Genomic DNA, 24,913 nt, shown 5'->3' with positions numbered 1-24,913 from the left:
CTAGTGCTTGGTTGTGAAATGATGTGGTGGTTTTGACTGATTATTTCAGTCCCCGAGTCTTATTTCTATATAATCTAGTGGAACACTGCATCTTTGTGTCCCATCTTTCTCTCTTTACTTCTCCCACAGGACAAAACGCGGGTTGTTTCCCCCATCATCGACGTCATCAACATGGACAACTTCCAGTACGTAGGCGCCTCGGCCGATCTCAAAGGAGGTAAATCCCACTCATCTACACCTGCAGCTTTCCTTTCCTCTCCAGGGCAGGCTGGAAAATCACATGGCAGTTTTCACTCTGTACCCAATGTCACCTTCTGCCAAAGAAGTCTGTTTCTTGGAGTGTGGCTGGCTGACGAACTGACTGGCTGACTGAGTGGCTGGTTGGTTGGTTGGCTGGCTGACTGGCTGGTTGGCTGCATGTGTGTGAGAGCAAAGGAGAAAATAAGCGTGTGATAAATCTTGAAAAAGGGAGTGCCCTTAGGAATGGAAACTATTTGGTTGATTTGCTTAGGGATATAGGCAGATTACATTGTGCACTCCCATGGCTCCTGCACTCTATAGGGTTTATGAGAAGTGTAATGTACAGCCATATGGGGCGGCAGGTAGCCTCATAGTTAGAGCGTTGGGCCAGTAACCGAAAGGTTGCTAGATCGAATCCCCGAGCTGACAAGGTAAAAATCTGTCGTTCTGCCCCTAAATGAGGCAGTTTAACCCACTGTTCCTAGGCCGTCATCGTAAATAAGAATTTGTTCTTAACTGACTTGCATAGTTAAATAAAGGTTAAATAAATTAAAAATGTAGATAGAGGGAACGCCACAGATGTGTAATATAATATCTATCAGTTAGCCATTGTGTGTGAAAAGGATAGTAGTGTTAAGAGAAATACAAACACTGACAACCAGCTTTTCCTGTTATCAAAATGAATCTACTCTTGTTTACTTGAATTCCCTTAAAACCTAATCAGTACCTGTTTTTCCCGCTCTAGGATTTGATTGGAATCTGGTCTTCAAGTGGGACTATATGACCGTGGAGCAGAGGAGGGTGCGTCAAGGAAACCCCACTGCTCCAATCAAGTAAGCCTGTCTCACCTCTGGGTTCTTTCTGCTGTCCTCTCCTCTGCCTCATAGCCAGTGCCCCCTGGAGGAGAGGCTGAGGCAGGCAGCATTAGATATCAGTGTGCAGCGTCCACACTGAGCCCTCTGGGGGAATATAGCCAAAAGCTCCTGAAAGAAAACTGAGCCTCTGTTCCATTTTCTCACTGACGTCCACGGTGCCGTATGATATTGCAGGGTGAAGTAAACACAGAGGTGATTGAAGGCGTTCTCATCTTATCCAGCTTTGTCTTAAATTGTGTATGGTGATGATGAGGGAGAAGATAATTGATGAAGATATTGTTGTGAAAGAAAGATCAGAAGATATCAAACACTTTGATTTGTTCGATCAGTATGAGATCACAGAAATGGTTCTGTTTTACATAATAACCAAATGTCAGATGCATTCTCTCAGTAAATGTATTGGTAACCAACAGAGGGCAGCATTTAATCAATATCCAAAGGCTAGAATTAGAATATGGCTCTTCATTGCCTATAATGCATCTTGTTCCTCTTCACAAGGTGATGGGAATTAACCCGAAGGGTGACTCGAACTATTTTTTTCATTGTAATTGGCATTTGAAAATATGTAATTTGTTTGTGACATTTTTAGAGAAAACAATAGGATAAGCTGTTCTGGTTAAATGGTCTTCTAGATCTGCTTTAGTATCCATGCATTATCCATGACCCTGTAGACCAGACTTTGTTAGATCCATGTCCCTGTAGACCAGACCTTGTTAGATCCATGTCCCTGTAGACCAGACCTTGTTAGATCCATGTCCCTGTAGACCAGACCTTGTTAGATCCATGTCCCTGTAGACCAGACCTTGTTTGATCCATGTCCCTGTAGACCAGACCTTGTTAGATCCATGTCCCTGTAGACCAGACCTTGTTAGATCCATGTCCCTGTAGACCAGACCTTGTTAGATCCATGTCCCTGTAGACCAGACCTTGTTTGATCCATGTCCCTGTAGACCAGACCTTGTTAGATCCATGTCCCTGTAGACCAGACTTTGTTTGATCCATGTCCCTGTAGACCAGACCTTGTTAGATCCATGTCCCTGTAGACCAGACCTTGTTAGATCCATGTCCCTGTAGACCAGACCTTGTTTGATCCATGTCCCTGTAGACCAGACCTTGTTTGATCCATGTCCCTGTAGACCAGACCTTGTTAGATCCATGTCCCTGTAGACCAGACCTTGTTAGATCCATGTCCCTGTAGACCAGACCTTGTTTGATCCATGTCCCTGTAGACCAGACCTTGTTTGATCCATGTCCCTGTAGACCAGACCTTGTTAGATCCATGTCCCTGTAGACCAGACCTTGTTAGATCCATGTCCCTGTTGGGCTGGGCGATATGGCCAAAATATTATATTGTATTTAAAAAGAATTGGACGGTATTTTTAGTTTTTGAATAATAAAAGTTCTACATTTTCTTTATGAGTAGTGAGTGATCCTAGGGTGGCAACACATACAGTTGAAGTCGAAAGTTTACAGACACCTTAACAAAATACATTTAAACTCAGTTTTTCACAATTCCTGACATTTAATCCTAGTAAAAATTCCCTCCCTTAGGTCAGTTAGGATCACCACTTTATTTTAAGAATGTGAAATGTCAGAATAATAGTAGAGTGATTTATTTCAGCTTTTATTTCTTTCATCACATTCCCAGTGGGTCAGAAGTTTACATAAACTCAATTAGTATTTGGTAGCATTTCCTTTAAATTGTTTAACTTGGGTAAAACGTTTCGGGTAGCCTTCCACAAGCTTCCCACAAAAAGTTGGGTGAATTTTGGCCCATTCCTCCTGACAGAGCTGGTGTAACTGAGTCGGGTTTATAGGCTTCCTTGCTCGCACACGCTTTTTCAGTTCTGCCCACACATTTTCTATAGGACTGAGGTCAGGGCTTTGTGATGGCCACTCCAATACCTTGATTTTGTTGTCCTTAAGCCATTTTGCCACAACTTTGGAAGTATGCTTGGGGTCATTGTCCATTTGGAAGACCCATTTGCGACCAAGCTTGAACTTCAAGACTGATGTCTTGAGATGTTGCTTCAATATCCACATAATTCTCCTTCCTCATGACGCCAACTATTTTGTGAAGTGCACCAGTCTCTCTTGCAGCAAAGCACCCCCACAACATAATGCTGCCACCCCCGTGCTTTACGGTTGGGATGGTGTTCTTCGGCTTGCAAGCGTTCCCCATTTTCCTCCAAACATAACGATTGTCATTATGGCCAAACAGTTCTATTTTAGTTTAATCAGACCAGGGGACCTTTATCCGAAAAGTACGATCTTTGTCCCCATGTGCAGTTGCAAACGATAGTCTGGCTTTTTTATGGTGGTTTTGGAGCAGTGGCTTCTTCCTTGCTTAGCAGCCTTTCAGGTTATGTCGATATAGGACTCGTTTTACTGGGGATGTAGATACTTTTGTACCTGTTTCCTCCAGCATCTTCACAAGGTCCTTTGCTGCTGTTATGGGATTGGTCCCATGGTGTTTATACTTGTGTACTATTGTTTGTACAGATGAACGTGGTACCTTCAGGCGTTTAGAAATTGCTCCCAAGGATGAACCAGACTTGTGGACGTCTACAATTTTTTTTCAGAGGTCTTGGCTGATATCTTTTGATTTTCCCATGATGTCCCATGAGGCCTTGAAATACATCCACAGGTACACCTCCAATAGGCTAATTGACATCATTTGTGTCAAAGTGAAGCTTCTAAAGCCATGACTTCATTTCCACACTGCCACGTAGGGCTGCACGATATGGGCAAATAATATAGGACTTATTTTTAACCAAATGTTGCAATTGCGATTTGACTTGCAAATTAAAGCAAAACTGTTGGAATCATGGAAATATAATGACTATTCTATAGTTAGATTATAATAGTGGGCACTTTGAATACAGTGTTGTTTGAGATGACAACAAATTAAAATGCCAGGGAGTTATTGTGACAAGGTAGGAACTAAAGTGTTGATTGTTTCCTTGGGGACCCTATAAGCTTTGGCTACATTGATGTTTTCTCTTAGCTACTTCATGTAGCTAACATATTGTTGCTTTGCATATTCCTCTTTGATTTAGAAGATACTGTTGCACAAACAACATGCTGATTTAGGTCTACACCATCACTGGTATTAACTAGCTACATTTGCACTTACTCAGTACATTTATTAGCGTCTAACAAGATTTAGGGCAACTTGCTAAGAAATGACAAACTAGCTGTTTGCTGATGTAAGAAACACAAACTAATAGTGTCATTATAGAACGCTAGTGGATTTATATTAAGAAGCAAAGTGAAAACAGCATTGTTGTCGTCAACATTGTTGCATGTGCTGCATTGACCATGCAGACCAGTGATGGGTCGTTTGCAAACGAGCCAGCTCTTGTAGGTTAACGTTGGGAGCCGGCTCGCATATCAGAAGAGCCGAATCTATTTATAAAAAATTAAGATATGAATAATCAAAAGATTTAAATGAATGGAATTAACCAATTCAAATAAGGAAAAAAAAGAATATAGGCCTAAATGCTCAAGCGCACACATTCGTTCTGACTGTCTGCTCAGGCTAACAGCCTCACCTGTTGTTCCTGTTGATCAGACACGCAGTGTCAACCAATGAACCAAAGATGCATGAGGGAGGGCCGAGCCTACTCACACAGTCACACACTTAGCAGCCGATGAGAGGGAGGAAGGACAGCTATGAAAATAGCTGAAAATGAGTCGAAAGCACAGTAACATTTGGATGCATTTTAATAATGTAGAAAGTGTTAGAGCACAGTGTAGAATTTGCTAAAACAAGATCTCATCTAAAGCCGGTTCTACGCACAACCTACACACGGCATATGCGAACTGCACCCAACTGAAGCTAGCTGTAGCGGAGCTTCGAGAAACTAGTGGGCCTGCTAGTGATAGTGATGGAGCCAGCACCTCCACACGTGGAGATGTATCCACTCAGTCAAGTAGGCCTACCCCGCCACCCACAGCAATGCAGTGTTATATGGACCAGTTTATGCTAAAGTCTATGTCTGTAGCAAAACGAGGCCAAATTGATTTTGCATTGATTAAAATGATTGCCACCGATTTCCAGACATTTTTCTGTCGTGGAGGACAGAGGTTTTAGAAATTATAGCAATAGTCTAAATTCAATGTACACAATTCCAAGCAGGAAAACTCTTTCAAAATCACTTATTCCACAACTGTACGAGAGCACACAGGCTTCAGTGCGGGAAAGAGTCCAAAAAGTTAATGCAGTTTGCCTTACCACTGACTGTTGGACATCAAGGGTAACCACTTCTTACATGTCGGTTACATGTCACTTCATTGAAGATTTTTCGATGTCTAGCGGTCGTCTGGACTTCTTTGAGTTCAGCGACAGACACACCTCAGAGAACTTGGCAGAGGAACTGTTGAGAGTGGCCAGAGAATGGCAAATAGATGGAAAAGTGGTCTGTTGTGTTAGCGACAATGCAGCTAACATAACCAAAGCCATGAAAATGTTTAAATGGACCCATCATCCATGTCTTGCCCACACAATCAACCTGCTTGTAAGAAATGCTCTGAAGGTGAAGCCCACTGTGGACAAAGTGAAAGCAGCTGTGGAATACTACCAAAGGAGCACAGTATGTGCTGAAAAACTAAAGTCTACGCAACGCCAGATGGGGATGCCTGAGCTGAGGCCTGAACAAGACTGCACTACAAGGTGGAATTCAACATTTTATATGTTGAAGCGGTTTCTTGAGTCAAAGGATGCCATCCTCTCTACCCTGACAATTGTCATTGCACCTGTTGATGCTCTAACCCAAGAGGAATGGGAGGTGTGCAGAGTCCTGAGCAAGTCACTGTGGAGAGAAGTGGAGTAAGCAGTTATTACTACATCAATATTTAATCCAGTATTGTAAATGTATATGAGCAGTAGATGCGAATGTAGTATCAGTAGACAAAACATGAACCTGAACTAATTAGTTGCTGTGATACTCCTGATGTAAAATGATACTCCTGTGTAAGGGTCTGCAGTGAATCACAGCCAGCCGCCAGAGAAAAGCAAATGTAACCACAGGACATGTGACAGAGTTGGACACCCTATATTCATCAATGGACAGAAAGTCAGAAACCGCTGCACTTGACCCCAGGTTTAAGAAGTTAGCCTTCAGTGATGCCAGAGCGATTGATGAGGCTCTTCAAAGAATAACCTCAGCAGCAGGGAGGGACAGCCCCAGCAGTCAGCTGGCTCAGGCACCAGGGCAACAGGAAGAAGAGGGATCAGATGGAGCAGAAGCACCAGCAGTAGTGCCACAAACGTCTGCTGTTTGGATGCTGTTTGACGAGAGAGCAACTGGGAATGCAGCAGGAAGGAATCCCTCAGCAGATTCCATAATGGAGATCCGATCCTATTTGGAGGAGTCCATCCTCAGCTGGCGGAGGGTCTGTTGTCCGGGCCTCTGGCAGTCTCTATGGGGGTGCCACAGGGTTCAATTCTTGGACCGACTCTCTTCTCTGTATACATCAATGATGTCGCTCTTGCTGCTGGTGATTCTCTGATCCATCTCTACGCAGACGACACTATTCTGTATACTCCTGGCCCTTCTTTTGACACTGTGTTAACAACCCTCCAGGCGAGCTTCAATGCGATACAACTCTCCTTCCGTGGCCTCCATTTGCTCTTAAATACAAGTAAAATTAAATGCATGCTCTTCAACCGATCGCTGCCTGCATCGCCTGTCCAACATCACTACTCTGGACGGCTCTGACTTAGAATATGTGGACAACTACAAATACCTAGGTGTCTGGTTAGACTGTAAACTCTCCTTCCAGACTCACATCAAACATCTCCAATCCAAAGTTAAATCTAGAATTGGCTTCCTATTCCGCAACAAAGCATCCTTCACTCATGCTGCCAAACATACCCTTGTAAAACTGACCATCCTACCAATCCTCGACTTCGGTGATGTCATTTACAAAATAGCCTCCAAAACCCTACTCAATAAATTGGATGCGGTCTATCACAGTGCCATCCGTTTTGTCACCAAAGCCCCATATACTACCCACCACTGCGACCTGTACACTCTCGTTGGCTGGCCCTCGCTTCATACTCGTCGTCAAACCCACTGGCTCCAGGTCATCTACAAGACCCTGCTAGGTAAAGTCCCCCCATCTCAGCTCGCTGGTCACCATAGCAGCACCTACCTGTAGCACGCGCTCCAGCAGGTATATCTCTCTGGTCACCCCCAAAACCAATTCTTCCTTTGGCCGCCTCTCCTTCCAGTTCTCTGCTGCCAATGACTGGAATGACTGGAACGAACTGAAACACTTATCTCCCTCACTAGCTTTAAGCACCAGCTGTCAGAGCAGCTCATAGATTACTGCACCTGTACATAGCCCATCTATAATTTAGCCCAAACAACTACCTCTTTACCTACTGTATTTATTTATTTATTTTGCTCTTTTGCACCCCATTATTTCTCTCTACTTTTTTCTATCTCTACTATCTCTACTTTTTTTACTTTTTTTTACTTGCTATATTGTATTTACTTCGCCACCATGGCCTTTTTATATTTTTTATATTTTGTTTGCCTTCACCTCCCTTATCTCACCTCACTTGCTCATATTGTATATAGACTTATTTTTCACTGTATTATTGACTGTATGTTTGTTTTACTCCATGTGTAACTATGTGTTGTTGTATGTGTCGAACTGCTTTGCTTTATCTTGGCCAGGTCGCAATTGTAAATGAGAACGTGTTCTCAATTTGCCTACCTGGTTAAATAAAGGTGAAATAAAAAAAATAAAATCGCAGTGCTAGCTGCGCCACCAGAGTCTCTGGGTTCGCGCCCAGGCTCTGTTGCAGCCGGCCGCGACCGGGAGGTCCGTGGGGCGACGCACAATTGGCATAGCGTCGTCCGGGGTAGGGAGGGTTTGGCCGGTAGGGATATCCTTGTCTCATCGCGCTCCAGCGACTCCTGTGGCGGGCCGGGCGCAGTGCGCGCCAACCAAGGGGGCCAGGTACACGGTGTTTCCTCCGACACATTGGTGCGGCTGGCTTCCGGGTTGGAGGCGCGCTGTGTTAAGAAGCAGTACGGCTGGTTGGGTTGTGCTTCGGAGGACGCATGGCTTTCGACTTTCGTCTCTCCCGAGCCCGTACGGGAGTTGTAGCGATGAGACAAGGTAGTAATTACTAGCGGTTGGATACCACGAAAATTGGGGAGAAAATGGGATAAAAAATAAAAAATAAAAATAAAAATACAAAAAAGAATTAGTTTTAACACCAATCATAGTCAAACTATCTCAAACTGTTTGACTTGAAAAAATACAAAACATATTTTTAAAGAGGCGTTTGGGAGCCAAAAGAGCTGGCTATTTTTGTTCAACAGGCTTTTGTCCAAGACGCTCATTGATGTTTTTCTTCCTTTCGAAAACAAAATGGCCTCTGAGGAAAAGTGAAGTGTTGTATTATTCCATCCAAACAGCCAGGGGGCCGGACATCACAGCTCTCTGCCGCTGCCGGGTTACAGGGCCAGCCTCCCTGCCGCTGCCGGGTTACAGGGCCAGCCTCCCTGCCGCTGCCGGGTTACAGGGCCAGCCTCCCTGCCGCTGCCGGGTTACAGGGCCAGCCTCCCTGCCGCTGCCGGGTTACAGGGCCAGCCTCCCTGCCGCTGCCGGGTTACAGGGCCAGCCTCCCTGCCGCTGCCGGGTTACAGGGCCAGCCTCCCTGCCGCTGCCGGGTTACAGGGCCAGCCTCCCTGCCGCTGCCGGGTTACAGGGCCAGCCTCCCTGCCGCTGCCGGGTTACAGGGCCAGCCTCCCTGCCGCTGCCGGGTTACAGGGCCAGCCTGCCTGCCGCTGCCGGGTTACAGGGCCAGCCTCCCTGCCGCTGCCGGGTTACAGGGCCAGCCTCCCTGCCGCTGCCGGGTTACAGGGCCAGCCTCCCTGCCGCTGCCGGGTTACAGGGCCAGCCTCCCTGCCGCTGCCGGGTTACAGGGCCAGCCTCCCTGCCGCTGCCGGGTTACAGGGCCAGCCTCCCTGCCGCTGCCGGGTTACAGGGCCAGCCTGCCTGCCGCTGCCGGGTTACAGGGCCAGCCTGCCTGCCGCTGCCGGGTTACAGGGCCAGCCTGCCTGCCGCTGCCGGGTTACAGGGCCAGCCTGCCTGCCGCTGCCGGGTTACAGGGCCAGCCTGCCTGCCGCTGCCGGGTTACAGGGCCAGCCTGCCTGCCGCTGCCGGGTTACAGGGCCAGCCTGCCTGCCGCTGCCGGGTTACAGGGCCAGCCTGCCTGCCGCTGCCGGGTTACAGGGCCAGCCTGCCTGCCGCTGCCGGGTTACAGGGCCAGCCTGCCTGCCGCTGCCGGGTTACAGGGCCAGCCTGCCTGCCGCTGCCGGGTTACAGGGCCCTGCCGCTGCCGGGTTACAGGGCCCTGCCGCTGCCGGGTTACAGGGCCAGCCTCCCTGCCGCTGCCGGGTTACAGGGCCAGCCTCCCTGCCGCTGCCGGGTTACAGGGCCAGCCTCCCTGCCGCTGCCGGGTTACAGGGCTCCAGGTATCACATGCAGATGAGAGGACTGTAGGAGAGCTGGACTTTGCAGAACGGTCTCTGGTTTGTCTCATAACCCTAGCTACTTTCTGTCATACCCCTTTCTCAGGACTCCCATGATCGCCGGCGGCCTCTTTGTCATGGACAAGGACTACTTTGAGTTGCTGGGGAAGTACGACATGATGATGGATGTGTGGGGTGGAGAGAATCTAGGTAAGTGGACACAGAACACTAGGAAAGCTTGAGCTTGTTTGTCATTGTGTGGGAATGGGAGAGGGAGTGGGATGCTTTTTTTGGATTGGTTTACGATGTCTATATGTCAATATTATATGACACCATTTTCTGATTGAAATCGTATTGACATTGAAGGTGCCAACTGTGGGAAGTTCTAGCATATTGAATTGTCACTGTAAAACATTACCCTAAACCGTTATATTAATGTGTGTGTTTTGTATTTGGACATTGCAGAGATCTCTTTCCGCGTGTGGCAGTGTGGCGGCAGTCTAGAGATCATTCCCTGCAGTAGAGTGGGACACGTCTTCAGGAAGCAGCACCCATATACCTTCCCTGGGGGAAGTGGCACTGTGTTTGCTAGGTGACTATTGATTGTACCTGTGACGTGAGGTAGACTTAGCTAAAGTCTGCCTTCATGTGGTCCACAGGGGACTAACCTCTTCTTCATACTGGCACACAACCAATCAGCGGGAGTGTACATTAGAGTTTGAAATGAGAGCCATAAAAAATGGCAACTGTACAGGCTAACTGGCAATTGAGTTTACTCACTAACCCTACAGTAACTTTACCCACATTTTACCCTTAACTTTACCTTTCTCAAAGACCCAATGAAATCCAAGCTGAGGCATTGAGATGAATACCTGCTAGTGGCCTGTAGGGAAGGGCTATTTCATTCCTCTGAAATTCACATCCTAATACTGCTGTTCAAAGTCTAGCTTAGCTGCAGTCATTAAAATTGAGGCTCAATCAGAACAGAAGCCTCAGCTCTGCTCTCGTATTGGCTTCACCCCTGCAGTGTCAACACTGTTTCGCATCTGGGTGATTCATCAATGAGATGAGAGAAAGCGGCCACTCCCTCACTGCCAGTCTGTCACATAGCACTGAAAACCCCACAGATTGCCAAGTCTTAGGATGTGTGCTCATATCTCAAAATAGCTTCGAGGACTGTCACTCTCCTCCTGTGTTTTCTGAAGCTTGAACCGCCTCCTCACTTTCTCTTGCCCTGTTCATATTTTAACAGACATCCATCCTTCTATTGAATAAATAACACATGTGATCAATTGAATCTATAACATTGCCTATAGTTTTTAGGCTACTGCACTGAAATGATGACATTATTTCAAGGACTGGAAGAAGGAACAGGAAGAATGCATTTTTTAAAGTATTCTAGCATGGTGTGTATCGGTCTGTCCACAGGAACACGAGGCGAGCAGCAGAGGTGTGGATGGATGAGTTTAAGAACTTTTACTACGCCGCTGTGCCCTCGGCCCGAAACGTGCCCTACGGCAAGTAAGTATCCTTTCAGACGCCCTTCTTCCTGTGCCCTACGGCAAGTAAGTATTGTTTCAGACACACTTCTTCCAAGATGGCATCACAGATGGCCCTGATGTCCTTGTATAGAATAACAAAATACATTTCCCCTTTTCTGACACCTCCAGAAGGTCAGATGGTACACCCTGAGCTGAGTTCTAATATCATGTACTCTGTGCTTTGATGTAGTGATCTCAGTTGCCTCCAGATGTCATGCTGCTGTCTGTCTCTCTGAGATGGCTGGTAGTTAGATGAGTCATGGTTTTATCTGTCTGGCAGCATTCAGAGCAGGATGGAGATGAAGAAGAGGCTCGGCTGCAAGCCATTCAAGTGGTACTTGGAGAATGTGTACCCTGAGCTGCGGTAAGTAGAGAGACCACACCGAAACAGTGGTCCAGCAATATATAGGCGGAACAGACTTTTGGGGCCTTTGTATTCCACTTGGAAATTAAACACGGGAAAAGACTTTGGTGGTGGCATATACTCACGTCTTGTGATTTGACATCCCCTTGACTTGTGCTGTTTGTCTGTCCCTTCAGGGTCCCTGACCATCAGGACATTGCCTTCGGAGCTCTGCAGCAGGGAGGGAACTGCTTAGACACGCTGGGACACTTTGCAGACGGAGTGGTGGGGGTCTATGAATGCCACAATGCTGGGGGAAATCAGGTACCATTCAGGGCTCAGGTACTGCTCAGATCCATTACACATAACCAAGCTGTGCACTGGGCTGGGTAACACACTGAGGTGGGTTTACTTTCTGTCAGGTTCTGGACTGGACAGTCCACTATCAGGTTCTGGACTGGACAGTCCACTATCAGTTTCTGGACTGGACAGTCCACTATCAGGTGCTGGACTGGACAGTCAAATATTGCTTTGATTGGGAGTCTCCGATTCATACTGATGAAATCCATTTAAATGTCCCACTTCCCACAACATATTGATTATATTACTGCGCTGGAGGGGATTATGGGAGAGTCAAGGCCCTGTTGGTCTATATAGGTGTGATTTACAACAGACAACATGCAAACACCGCATATTCACACTTGACAAAGACACACACATTACAAATAGATCTATATAATCATTGAGGAGTACCTAAACTGACTGTCTCCCTCTCTTTCTCCTCAGGAATGGGCGCTGACCAAGGACAAGTCAGTGAAGCACATGGACCTGTGTCTGACGGTGGTGGATCGCACCGCAGGCTCACAAATCAAAATGCAGGGCTGCAGGGAAAACGACAGCAGACAGGTGAGCGAGCCGAGTACCGAGTCATGCACCAAGGATCAGATCGATCAGAAAGCACTAGTAGTAAATGAGAGACTGACAGCAGTCCGGCTGTTAGAATGGAATTAGAACATTCATTTAGTGGATTATGATACTTTTCTGGATTGGGATGATCCCTTTGGATTTGCACCATAAACTCACTATCAATAGAAACCATTAATGGTGATCATAGGATTATTGGGTTTTTGGTAAATGAAACTCATATGACATAAAAACCTGTGACTGATTTGTGGACCCTTGTTTCCTCCCTCTCCCAACCCCTCCCTGACCCCACCTCGTGTGTCTCCAGAAATGGGAGCAAATTGAGAGCAACTCCAAGCTGCGGCACGTGGGCAGCAACCTGTGCCTGGACAGCCGCAGCGCACGTAATGGGGGGCTGACAGTGGAGGTGTGCAGCCCCAACCTCAACCAGCAGTGGAAGTTCACCCTCAACCTCCAGCCCTAGAGAGAGCGAGATGGACAGACAAACACAGAGAGAGAGTGTATCCCCCACCAGCACCACATCCTCTCCTCCCCGGAGCCAAACAGACTAGAGCCACCCATTACCAACACACACAGACGGACGGACAGACTGAGTTCCCCGGAGGGGCCACAACACACAGAGGGAAGCAGGATATTGAAACTACAGACTACCAAGTGGGATGATGATGATTTTAATGTTGATGATGATTTTAATGTTGGTGGTGGTGATGATGATGATAATGCTTTCCCTCCAACTATATACCTCAGCGTTTCATCTTTAGTCCCGCTCTTTGGAATGTGACAAAGTAATTTTTCTTATTACAGGTGAAAGGAACTTTCTGGATGTTTTTTATTTTGTGCGTGTCCTTTGTTCTCTCTTTCCACTGAAGTTCTGAAATGGATAAGACTATTAATTTGTAGTTTTTCTCTCTCAAGTAATCTGTCTTTGTTGAATGTAAAAGACATATTCTACAGAGGTTCCCTGACTAGACAGACTGGCCAGGAAGAAAGCGGATGGTCTCAGCTGGTTTTGGCCCCTTAAAGTCCTGCTGGTAGAAGGGAAATGACTCTATGCACTGTTCCTCTCGTTCACTCAAACGCCTCTCTCCTGATTGGTGGACTGCTCTGCCAGAGTTGAAAAGAGATTAAGAAAATTAACAATTGACAGAGTTTTCATTCTGCTCCTGTCACGCGTGTTGTAAGAAGGTACGTCGTCCGATCAGAAGGGTTCTCTTCGCAGGCCTCTCATGGATTCTGGTGGGACCAGGAGTTGTCCAGGGTGTGGATGTATCGCTGCTGAATCGTCACAGATTGTAGCACTGGCTGCTACAGCTCCTCAGTGTTTGTCCCCTTTGTACATCACAATTGAATGGAACGCCCCCCCAAAAAAAGTTATATATATATTCATTATGTTTTTCTTTGCAAAAGCAGTAGTGTCCATGTTTATTGTAGTTTTATTTTATTTCTAGCAGACATTGAAAAATGTGTTTTGTGTTCAATTATACTGTAGAATAATCAACTGAGTAACACAGTAAATTGGACAGATCTTTCTTTGTACTATTGTTGCGTTCTGACTTCTCTTGTGAGTAAAACATATCTACTTACTTTCTAAAAAAACAAAAATGTTCTCCTTTTCAGTGTCGGTGTTACCGTTGTAACTACCCTGTCATAACCTCATCCAAATCAGTATTGGTGAAGAGTGTATTACAGGGTAATGTTGGAACCATCATTTCCATTCTCAGAAGTCTACAAGTGTTGTCGCACACAGTGTATGTATTTGTGATTTTATAAAATGCCACTTGTTCAGCGCTAAGTGACAGACAGCATGTACACGGCGAGGCCTTGCTGCATGTTATACTTCTACGTCTTTTCTCCTACAGTTTCTTTTTCTCTCCATTTATTTCTCGACATTACTCGCATGCTTTGTGAATGATGTCTTTGCCTTTTTTCATATCCATCCCATTTAAAAGAGAATGTGTCTGTGTGCTAGTGAACAGCTTTCAACAGGTTTCTTGAAGGAGGGCAGGTCATTCGGCAACTGCACTCACAAGGGAGAAAAGCAATAAGATGTTCCTATTTCAGTGTAATTGTTGTGCATTTAGCATCTGCTTCGGGACCATTCTGATTGGGTTTCTACATGTAGCTTGTGATATGTGGTACTTTAAACGTTACTGTTTGTTTCTGAGGGGCAGCAGAACCCACCTTTAATGTGATGGCCAAAGGAGCCTATAACGACTTATGAAAGCAACAATTAATCCATTGACGTGACATTGTTTTTGTCTCGTGGGGGTTCCCCCGATATCAATGGAGATTAATTTATTCTAGAATAGCAAATTACTTATTATTTAGTAATATTTGCTTTCTGTATTTTGTAAGCCCTCATTATATATGCACATATTTACCATAAGCAATCTGTGTAAGTCCTACACATCAATCCCTGTGTGTTCTACACCATTCTGGTCAAACTTCCTGATACAAAAGGAATCTCCAACCATCAGTACAGAAATGAGCATCACAGCATATGCAGCAGTCCCTATCTGACGCTTGTGTAAAAGGTATTGCATTTAAAAAATGCCAAAGAGAGGTGTCCCACAGTAAGAGAGGAGGTGTCCCACAGTAAGAGAGGAGGTGTCCCACAGTAAGAGAGGAGGTGTCCCACAGTAAGAGAGGAGGTGTCCCACAGTAAGAGAGGAGGTGTCCCACAGTAAGAGAGGTGGTGTCCCACAGTAAGAGAGGAGGTGTCCCACAGTAAGAGAGGAGGTGTCCCACAGTAAGAGAGGAGGTGTCCCACAGTAAGAGAGGTGGTGTCCCACAGTAAGAGAGGTGGTGTCCCACAGTAAGAGAGGTGGTGTCCCACAGTAAGAGAGGAGGTGTCCCACAGTAAGAGAGGAGGTGTCCCACAGTAAGAGAGGAGGTGTCCCACAGTAAGAGAGGAGGTGTCCCACAGTAAGAGAGGAGGTGTCCCACAGTAAGAGAGGAGGTGTCCCACAGTAAGAGAGGAGGTGTCCCACAGTAAGAGAGGAGGTGTCCCACAGTAAGAGAGGAGGTGTCCCACAGTAAGAGAGGAAAGAGACCATAATATTTTATCTGCAGTTCAGAATGTGAGATCCGTGTGAGAGCAGGACTATGAAATCATGTTGGGGGTTGTAACCTCCCGTGTGAGATGAGTTGACAAGTTTCACATGGTAAGAGCTTTGTCTGCTATCACGTATGTCACTGTTGAAATTGAAACAATTCTAATGTGAAATTTAGATGGCCTACAGTACTAAAAGGGATTGCTCGGGTGAACATTGTCTACATGGTAGCAAAGGTTGTTCAAGTATTGAATCAAGCCTTTTTTGTAAGATTTGTGTGAAAATGACAAGTTTGCTGTTCACTTTAGGATGAAAAAAAATAATCCTAGCATTACAGCCACATTTAAATTGGATGAAATGTTTACATAGCACAATGTGCCAAAGTAATTTACTTATTTGATTTACATTGTCAATACAAGGTGAAGGACGTGCCATTTGACGGATAATAAACCAAATCAAGAAAATAGTAATTTGGGACATCAAATATGATTTGTTCCTTTGATAAAACAGTTTGCTGTAGGATTGTGTAGATTACGATTCAAATCCCAGGGGAGGCAGCATGGGGGTATCCAATGTAAAAGTGTATGTTTGTATATACACTACGTTGATCTACTGTACAGTATGAACAAGCAACACCAGTGAGTGGATCTACTCTACAACGCTTGGGATTGTTCATGTTTTATAGTTATGGCAAAACTTTTACTTTAAGAGGAAAAATGTACTTAAATAAATGCATTTATAAGAGATGTGGCCTTTCTTTACATTCCTTGAAGACTTAGTTAATTAGCAATGAGAAATAAGGTTTGGAAGCCAGAGTTTTGTTGATGGCTGTAACTAAATCATTCAGTCAGTTTTCCTGGCCTGCTTGCTCTCATTGCTATGCAGAGTCCTCCTAGTGGGAAAACAGGACAGTATTGTCATGGAAACAGCCTCTAACAAAGATCCAGCCCTGGCTGTTCTCCAGTGTCTCCAATTTCCACTCAGAGATGTCCACAATTTGCTCTCTCATATTAGGGGTTCTCAAACCTCTCCTCGGGGACCCCCATCTGTTCCATATCAGAGCTAGCACACCAGTCAACTAATTCTCAAGCCCTTGTCTGGGAGAATTAGTTAAGGGCTTCAACACAACTGGGAAATGTCTGGGGGTCCCCGAGGAGAGGTTTTAAGAACCAATCCTAGCCCTGGGGACCTCAGGTAGACATTTGTTTCAGCCTTAGTACACCCACGCTTGATTCGAATCAACTCATCATCAAGCCTTTAATTAGTTGAATCAATTGTGTGAGTGTTAAAGCAGTATTTATCAGGATTGGGAAACACTGGTTTAGATGCAGGTGCAAAATGAGGGTTGTTTTAGTACGCATAAAGGTCCAGCTCTAATACCTCCTGCATGTACAATCCCACAGTCAAAGGAAACTAAAGGGTTTGTACATATGTGTAACGCTCCATCACATCCCAGGGTAATGTAACAGACATTAAAAGCCCAGTGCAGTCAAAAGTATGTTTTTTCCCTGTGTTTTGTATCATATTGTACAACAGCTGATGAAACATTTGATCAGTGTTATTTCCTGATAGTTGCTGGTTGAAAATACAGTATACACAGGACCTTCTAATCAGCAGGTTTGCATGTGTGGGAGTTTGTTTTCAATGATGACATCACCATGCGGTAAATTAGTTAGACCAATAAAAAGAGATCCAGACAGTCCTATCAAAGTTTTTGCTAAAAACATTTTTTGGGGGGGAAATCTATTACAGTAAGGTACTTAATTGTTACCCAGAAATGTTTTGATATTGATACAAAACTGTCTGCATTGGACCTTTTTTTAAAGATGCAGAGTCAAAGATCAGCAGCTCTACTAAACAGACCCGCTGTCGCCCACTACTACTACCAACAGCACAATAAACATCTGGAGACTAGACATGCACCATACTCCTAGCCCACAGGGGGCGCTAGCCTGACATGCACCATACTCCTAGCCCACGGGGCGCTAGTCTGACATGCACCATACTCCTAGCCCACAGGGGGCGCTAGCCTGACATGTACCATACTCCTAGCCCACAGGGGGTGCTATCCTAGGCGTGTACCATACTCCAAGCCCACAGGGTGAGCAAGCGTGATATGCCCATATTCGTCACACTTTATCTAAAGTATCATTTTATAAAGCGTATAAGGTTAACGAAGCCTTCGTAAACCCTTTACAAGGCCTACATAAACACTTGACACTGGTGGTGTATAAAATCATGAACATTTATTAAATGTGTGCAACATGGTGTAAATGCTCAACATACGATTCACAAAGTCAGTCATGGCCCAGTTTTTCAAAAGATGGATTTCTATCAGGATTAAATGCATAGACATAGAATGAACAGAACAGAAAATGGGGACGCGTTCTATTCATTCTATTTCTATGCATTTAATGCCATCTGATAGGAGAAATACAGATAAACTTTTGAAAAACTGGGCCCAGGGTGGTGCACAGTTAACATGGAGATTACAGAGGGAATACACAATGAGGAGCATACAAACATGACACAGCTATCACTTTTCCTCCACCGATGAAAGACACACAGAACGAGAAGCAGTTTCTACAACACAACATTCCCAGAGCAATCAGACATTGCAGTTTGTTTTGTACATAGTTTGACATTACATTCTTATAGAATGAATCTGATATGTTTGGTCCAGTTTACATGAGCTATTTACACATTAGTACAATGTGAAATACACCATGCTGAAACTAGATTTCATTTCATCAACATCCCTTATTATTCTTGACAAATTTACTACTGACCAACGATTGAGAACATTATGATAAATATTTCAATATTATCTACTAGAATTCTTTACAGTATTTTGATAGCACCTTATGTCATCAGGTTATTGTATTTATTATTAACTTTTGAATATCAAATAATGATGCCCTGAGGTCAGCAAAGTTAATTTCCTTTCCTTGAAATGAGTGTCTCCACCATACATCTTTATGTCCCAACTTTAGACTTTCAATTTCCACATTTCACTATAGGCCTACAGAAACACATAACAATAAGGTCTCATTGTTTCTTCAGATGTGGCAGCACTATTTTGAGATTGGCTTCTTTGCATATTCAAGCCTATAGGCAGAGGCAAGGTTACTCATCACACGACATGAGCACAGTTCTCTGAGCTACTTCCATTAAACATCATAGTTCACTGAGCTACTTCCATTAAAGTTCACAGTTCACTGAGCTACTTCCATTAAAGTTCACAGTTCACTGAGCTACTTCCATTAAAGTTCACAGTTCACTGAGCTACTTCCATTAAAGTTCACAGTTCACTGAGCTACTTCCATTAAAGTTCACAGTTCACTGAGCTACTTCCATTAAAGTTCACAGTTCACTGAGCTACTTCCATTAAAGTTCACAGTTCACTGAGCTACTTCCATTAAAGTTCACAGTTCACTGAGCTACTTCCATTAAAGTTCACAGTTCACTGAGCTACTTCCATTAAAGTTCACAGTTCACTGAGCTACTTCCATTAAAGTTCACAGTTCACTGAGCTACTTCCATTAAAGTTCACAGTTCACTGAGCTACTTCCATTAAACGTCACAGTTCACTGAGCTACTTCCATTAAACTTCAGTCTCTCAAATATAGACTCCATGTAGGCTATTATACTGTAATAATAAAATGTATTTACAGTATTATCAGTCTTGATCACTAATGCAGAGTGAAGACTGAATTGAATGAAAAACAATCACAAAATAGTTAGTAAAAAACGAACGATTAAGAACATAATGGGCATGGGCTGCCTGACTAGCCAGAGAGATGCAGTGTATGGTAATATCCTTATTTGCATGTAGTCTCGGATTGTCCATTAAGAGCTTAGTTTAGAGGTGGGTGTACTGGAGTGGTACCAACCCGTGGCACTCACGTCCGTAGCCATAAAGTGCTTTGAAAGGCTGGTCATGGCTCACATCAACAGCATCCTCCCGGACACCCTAGACCCACTCCAATTCGCATACCGCCCCTTCAGATCCACAGATGACGCAATCTCAATCGCACTCCACACTACCCTTTCTCACCTGGACAAAAGGAACACCTATGTGAGTGCTGTTCATCGACTACAGCTCAGCGTTCAACACCAAGTGCCCACGAAGCTCATCACTAAGCTAAGGACTATGGGACTAAACACCTCCCTCTGCAACTGAATCCTGGACTTCCTGACGGGCCGCCCCCAGGTGGTAAGGGTAGGCAACAACACATCTGTCACGCTGATCCTTAACACTGGGGCCCCTCAGGGGTGTGTACTTAGTCCCCTCCTGTATTTCCTGTTGACCCAAGTTTGCTGATGACACAACAATCGTAGGCCTGATCACCGACAACGATGAGACGGCCTATAGGGAGGAGGTCAGAGAACTGGCAGTGTTGTGCCAGGACAACAACCTCTCCCTCAATGTGAGCAAGACAAAGGAGCTGATCGTGGACTACGGGAAAAGGCAGGCCAAACAGGCCCCCATTAACATCGACGGGGCTGTAGTGGAGCGGGTCGAGAGTTTCAAGTTCCTTGGTGTCCACATCAACGAACCATCATGGTCCAAACATACCAAGACAGTCGTGAAAAGGGCACGACAAAACCTTTTCCCATCTGACCTTAAGGCACTACAGAGGGTAGTGTGAACGGCCCAGTACATCACTGGGGCCAAGCTTCCTGCCATCCAAGAAGCTAGACGGTGTCAGAGGAAAGGCCATAAAACTGTCAGAGACCCCCCCCCCACTGTTGGTTAAGGGCTTGTCAGTAAGCATTTCACGGTAAAGTCTACACTTGTTGTATTCGGCGCATGTGGCGAATAAAATTTGATGGTCTTGGAGCTGCACTCACTGTCAGACAGATACTTTATGGGTCAGAGAACAGCAGTAGCTAAATACCAGAAGGAAAGAACGATGACGATAGATGGAGGCCTGTCAATCAACTGACCTCATGAATTTGACAGCAGATTGGTAAATTAAAATTGCCTCTCAGATGCTATAGGGAATTACAGTGATATCAGACTGACACAAAGACATTTCAGGCAATGAGAAATGGCCAAGGATGCTAAAAAAGAATGATAGGATGTGGCCTCGGGTACTTAATATGACTTGGCTACCTGTGTTGTAAAGGATGGATCAAAAAACCTAATAGTAGAATCATGGAGTGAGAATATAATGAAATTCATGAACACAAATGCATTATACAGATTGACGTGACAAACTGTAATTTGTTAATCTATCTTGAATAAATTATATTTTTCTCTGCAGAAGACATCTGAAATCACCAAATGATACTGGCATCAAATGCCTTTGTGGTTTTGTCCATATTGCTCTCTCCTTTATAAATAAATAAATCCTCAACTAATTTAACATACCAGAAAAACAAAATATGTTATATGTAAAAGGCACTGAGAAAATATCTAATACATGGCTGAGTAGAAGTGTTTACTTTGAACAGTTGTTGACTGTATCATGCATACTTCCTGGTGTCTATCAATATAACAATTCAGAACAAAAGAGCATTGTTATGAACATTATCAACCGATGTATGGCATGTCAGAGCTTCTTTCAGACAGTGATCAGTGCACAGAACTAGTGGCTCACACAAACATACAAGAACGACAATGTTTTTGGGGGGAAAGAAAATGTGAAAAATAATCATTTGTGTTACCTATAAGTGAAGACTAATAGAACTATAATCATACACTGAAAAAAAATATAATCGCAACATGTAAAGTGTTGGTCTCATGTTTTATGAGCTGAAATAAAAGATGCCAGAAATTTTCTATATGCACAAAAAGCTTACTTCGCTCAAAATTTGTGCACACATTTCTTTACATCCCTGTTAGTGAGCATTTCTCCTTTGCCAAGATTATCCATCCACATGACAGGTGTGGCATATCAAGAAGCCAATTACACACCATGATCAATACATAGGTGCACCTTGTGCTGGGGACAAATGGCCACAAAAATGTGCAGTTTTGCCACACAACACAATGCCACAGGTGTCTCAAGATGAGGGAGCGTACAATTAGAATTCTGACTGCAGGAATGTCCAACAGAGTTGTTGCCAGAGAATGTAATGTTCATTTCTCTACCATAAACGTCGTTTTATAGAATTTGGCAGTACGTCCAACCAGCCTCACAACCGCAGACCACGTGTATGGCGTTGTGTGGGCGAGCGGTTCGCTGATGTAAACGTTGTTGGCAGAGTGCCCAAATGGTGGAGGTGGGTTTACTGTATGGTACGGGCAGGCATAAGCTATGGACAACGAACACAGTTTATTTTATCGATGGTAATTTGAATGCACAGAGATACCTTGAGATCCTGAGGCCCATTGTCGTGCCATTCTTCAGCCCCATCACCTCATGTTTCAGCATGATAAATGATAATGCACTGCCCCAAGGATCTGTACACAATTCCTGGAAGCTGAAAATGTCCCAGGTCTTCCATGGCCTGCATACTCACCAGACATGTCACCTGTTGAGCATGTTTGGGGTGCTCTGGATCGACGTGTACGACAGTGTGTTCCAGTTCCCGCCAATATCCATCAACTTTGCACAGCCATTGAAGATGAGTGGGACACAATCAACAGCCTGATCAACTCTATGTGAAGGAGATGTTGCGCTGCATGAGGCAAATGGTGTTCACACCAGATGCTGACTGGTTTTCTGATCCACACTCCTAACTTTTATAGTTATCTGTGACCTTTGCACATATATGTATTACCAGTCATGTGAAATCCATAGATTAGGTACTAATGAATTTATTTAAAATTGACTGATTTTCTGATATGAACTTTAACTCAGTAAAATCTTTCAAATGGTTGCATGTTGCGTTTATATTTTTGTTCAGTATACATACCTTATCTGCACACAAAAACACATTAAGGTAAATATTCATAACGTTTTTAATTTCATTGGTTTTTAGTGTTCATCATCAAGTGTACTTTAGTTGATCAGCAATATCCCCTTTAAATCATTCCTCCATAAATATTGTAGCACTAGGTTGCATAAGTCAGCACTCAATAGACACTCATTTCCCTTTCTAGTAAACTTTGATTTCCTGCTTCTTCAAAGAATGGTCGAGCACTCAATTAGGGAGGAAACTTAGGCGATACCAGTTAAACAGCATTAAATCTTCAGTATTCTGTGACAGAGCATAGATTTACACAATAGTTATGGAGTATTAATGTGCATCATTTAACTCCTATTTTCTGAGGAAGCATTTAGTACAACCATTAATTAAAGGGATTCATCAAAGCTAGGGATATTTAGTAAACATCAATAGACCTTTATTGAATCACTTTAAAGTGCAAGACGATCGAAAGTGCATGAGTAGTGCCCTAGCTAGGACAACTCTGCCTCAGTAATACAAATCTCACAAACACTTCACACATCAATAACACAGTCACAGTGGCAAGGAGTGGACAAGCACGAATGTATGTCATCGGCCAAGGGATAAAATAGGCCTTTGTGTGTGGACTTTGGAATTGCACACTTTTACACTGACATAAGTCTCTATTGGCCAAGAAGACATTATTAATCCACAGTGACATTCACTTTCACATTCACTGACTTAAACAGCTCCACATACAACACATTGGGGTACTATTCTGTCTCCACACAAGATGCAAGACAGCATCCTCTCAAAGTCATTACGGAACAGGAGAATCCATTCTCCAAAGCACATTTGGAAGGAATAACGTTGACAAACTTCTGTTGGTCTGGTGTTGTCTTCTCTCCATCTTTTAGTGACATCATTGGACTGAGAGTCATTGGCTGATGGTGTGAAATGTTTAACTCAAACCCAAATCACATACTTCATAGATCAATGTCAGGCTTGCTTCCAGGGAATGAGCTGTGGGCGTGACCAGCCAAGCCAGAGACCCCGCCCTATTCAGTAGACCTGAACTGGGAACAGTCCATGTCTGTGTGGTCTGTCAGTGAGTGAGTTTGGCTGTGGACATATCAGATTTAGCTGTGGATGGTTCAGCGTGTATATCTAGAGTTGAACTGAACTGACACCTGCAGCTCTTGATGATCCAAGACTATGCCACATGGAGACTGTGTTCATGCTGTACATTAACAGTACGCCTCATCCAAACCAACGTTCATGTGGCAAGAACTGGTATTGTATCATCCAACCTTCCCTTTGCCGTCTGATAACCTGACCACAAGTCACGCCATCCAGTATTTCCAATGATGTTGCAAATATAAGGACTGCCAGTCATATAATCTGATGACCAGTTGAAAGGTTCCTATTGACTGAGATATGGAGTTGAGTACAGTACAGTAAGCACTACCCTGATAAGTAGGAGATTTCCCATTCCAGGTATGAACCATCAGCAGGAAGAGCTCTGGAAGGGAACAGTAACGTAGATCTACTTCTCTATATTTCATTTAAACATAATGGGTCCTGGGCTTACAAACTGCATTATGTATATATACAGTATATCTGCTTAGTGGTTCAGGTCTATCTTGGAGAGAAAATCTCAGATGTTGCTCGGTAGGTGGTCCAATAGAATCATAGATTGACATTACAGAGTGACTTTGCACTACATGGAAACAACGTTTAACCCGGTCAGAAAAAAATTATCCAAACACTTTTTTGTCATGCAGCCTGTGACACGAACATTATGAGGCATGTGGATAGTACAATGGCTTTGCTTTGTGCCTCAGTAAAGAAACATTCCTCTATAGACATTTCTCTTGAGTTCTGATTCAGATATAGTGACCTGCTCTCCACACCTAGAGGTTCTGTCCCCAAACCCATTTAACACAGACACTATTAAAATATGGTTTCATTTAAGGAATTACGTGTCTACAATTGTAAAGAAAATATGTATTAGTGGGTGTGGTTAGTGTGCGTTAGTGCTTTGCGTGTGATGAACAGTGTGTGTGGTACGTGTGAGACGTGACAGTGTGTGTGTATGTACACACGTGTTTGGGTACATGTGAGACATGACAGTGTGTGAGACGTGACAGCGTGTGACTGTGTGTGACAGTGTGTGTGTGACATGACAGTGTGTGTGTGACATGACAGTGTGTGTGTGACATGACAGTGTGTGTGTGTGTGTGTGTACATGTGAGACGTGATAGTGTGTGTGTGTGTGTGTGTGGGTACGTGTGAGACGTGACAGTGTGTGTGTGTGTGTGGGGGTACGTGTGAGACGTGACAGTGTGGGTACGTGTGAGACGTGACAGTGTGTGTACGTATGAGACGTGACAGTGTGTGTGTGTGTGTGTGGGTACGTGTGAGACGTGACAGTGTGTGTGGGTACGTGTGAGACGTGACAGTGTGTGTATGTGGGTACGTGTGAGACGTGACAGTGTGAATGTGGGTGTATATTATAAAGATTACGTGGTCTCCTCACTGGGTGGGGGAGCAGTCATCTAAGTCCAGCAGCTCCCTCACCAGTCTCTCTCCAAACTGC

At 44.4% G+C, this 24,913-nt stretch overlaps 2 protein-coding genes across 3 annotated transcripts in view; one reads left to right on the top strand and one right to left on the bottom strand.

Moving 5' to 3' along the window:
* Positions 1-16,220, top strand: part of LOC129863444 (polypeptide N-acetylgalactosaminyltransferase 2-like) — a 130,692-nt gene extending 114,472 nt beyond the window's left edge. Inside the window, exons 8-16 of the mRNA XM_055935450.1 lie at positions 130-217; positions 986-1,073; positions 9,720-9,823; positions 10,079-10,205; positions 11,042-11,134; positions 11,435-11,518; positions 11,695-11,821; positions 12,284-12,403; positions 12,729-16,220. Coding sequence (XP_055791425.1) covers positions 130-217; positions 986-1,073; positions 9,720-9,823; positions 10,079-10,205; positions 11,042-11,134; positions 11,435-11,518; positions 11,695-11,821; positions 12,284-12,403; positions 12,729-12,884 — 987 coding nt within the window. The 3' untranslated portion in view covers positions 12,885-16,220. The remainder of the gene's footprint in view (positions 1-129; positions 218-985; positions 1,074-9,719; positions 9,824-10,078; positions 10,206-11,041; positions 11,135-11,434; positions 11,519-11,694; positions 11,822-12,283; positions 12,404-12,728) is intronic.
* A 1,478-nt stretch (positions 16,221-17,698) lies between these two features.
* Positions 17,699-24,913, bottom strand: part of LOC129863440 (piggyBac transposable element-derived protein 5-like) — a 53,149-nt gene continuing 45,934 nt past the window's right edge. For both annotated transcript variants that reach the window (XM_055935438.1, XM_055935430.1), the window contains one exon: positions 17,699-24,913. This exon is cut by the window's right edge and continues 132 nt beyond it. In XM_055935438.1, coding sequence (XP_055791413.1) covers positions 24,850-24,913 — 64 coding nt within the window. In that variant the 3' untranslated portion in view covers positions 17,699-24,849.

The sequence above is a fragment of the Salvelinus fontinalis genome, chromosome 1, assembly GCF_029448725.1.
Source record: "Salvelinus fontinalis isolate EN_2023a chromosome 1, ASM2944872v1, whole genome shotgun sequence".
NCBI lineage: Eukaryota > Metazoa > Chordata > Actinopteri > Salmoniformes > Salmonidae > Salvelinus > Salvelinus fontinalis.
The sequence above is the reverse complement of the archived record's forward strand: the minus strand, read 5'-3'. Positions and strand labels throughout refer to the sequence as shown.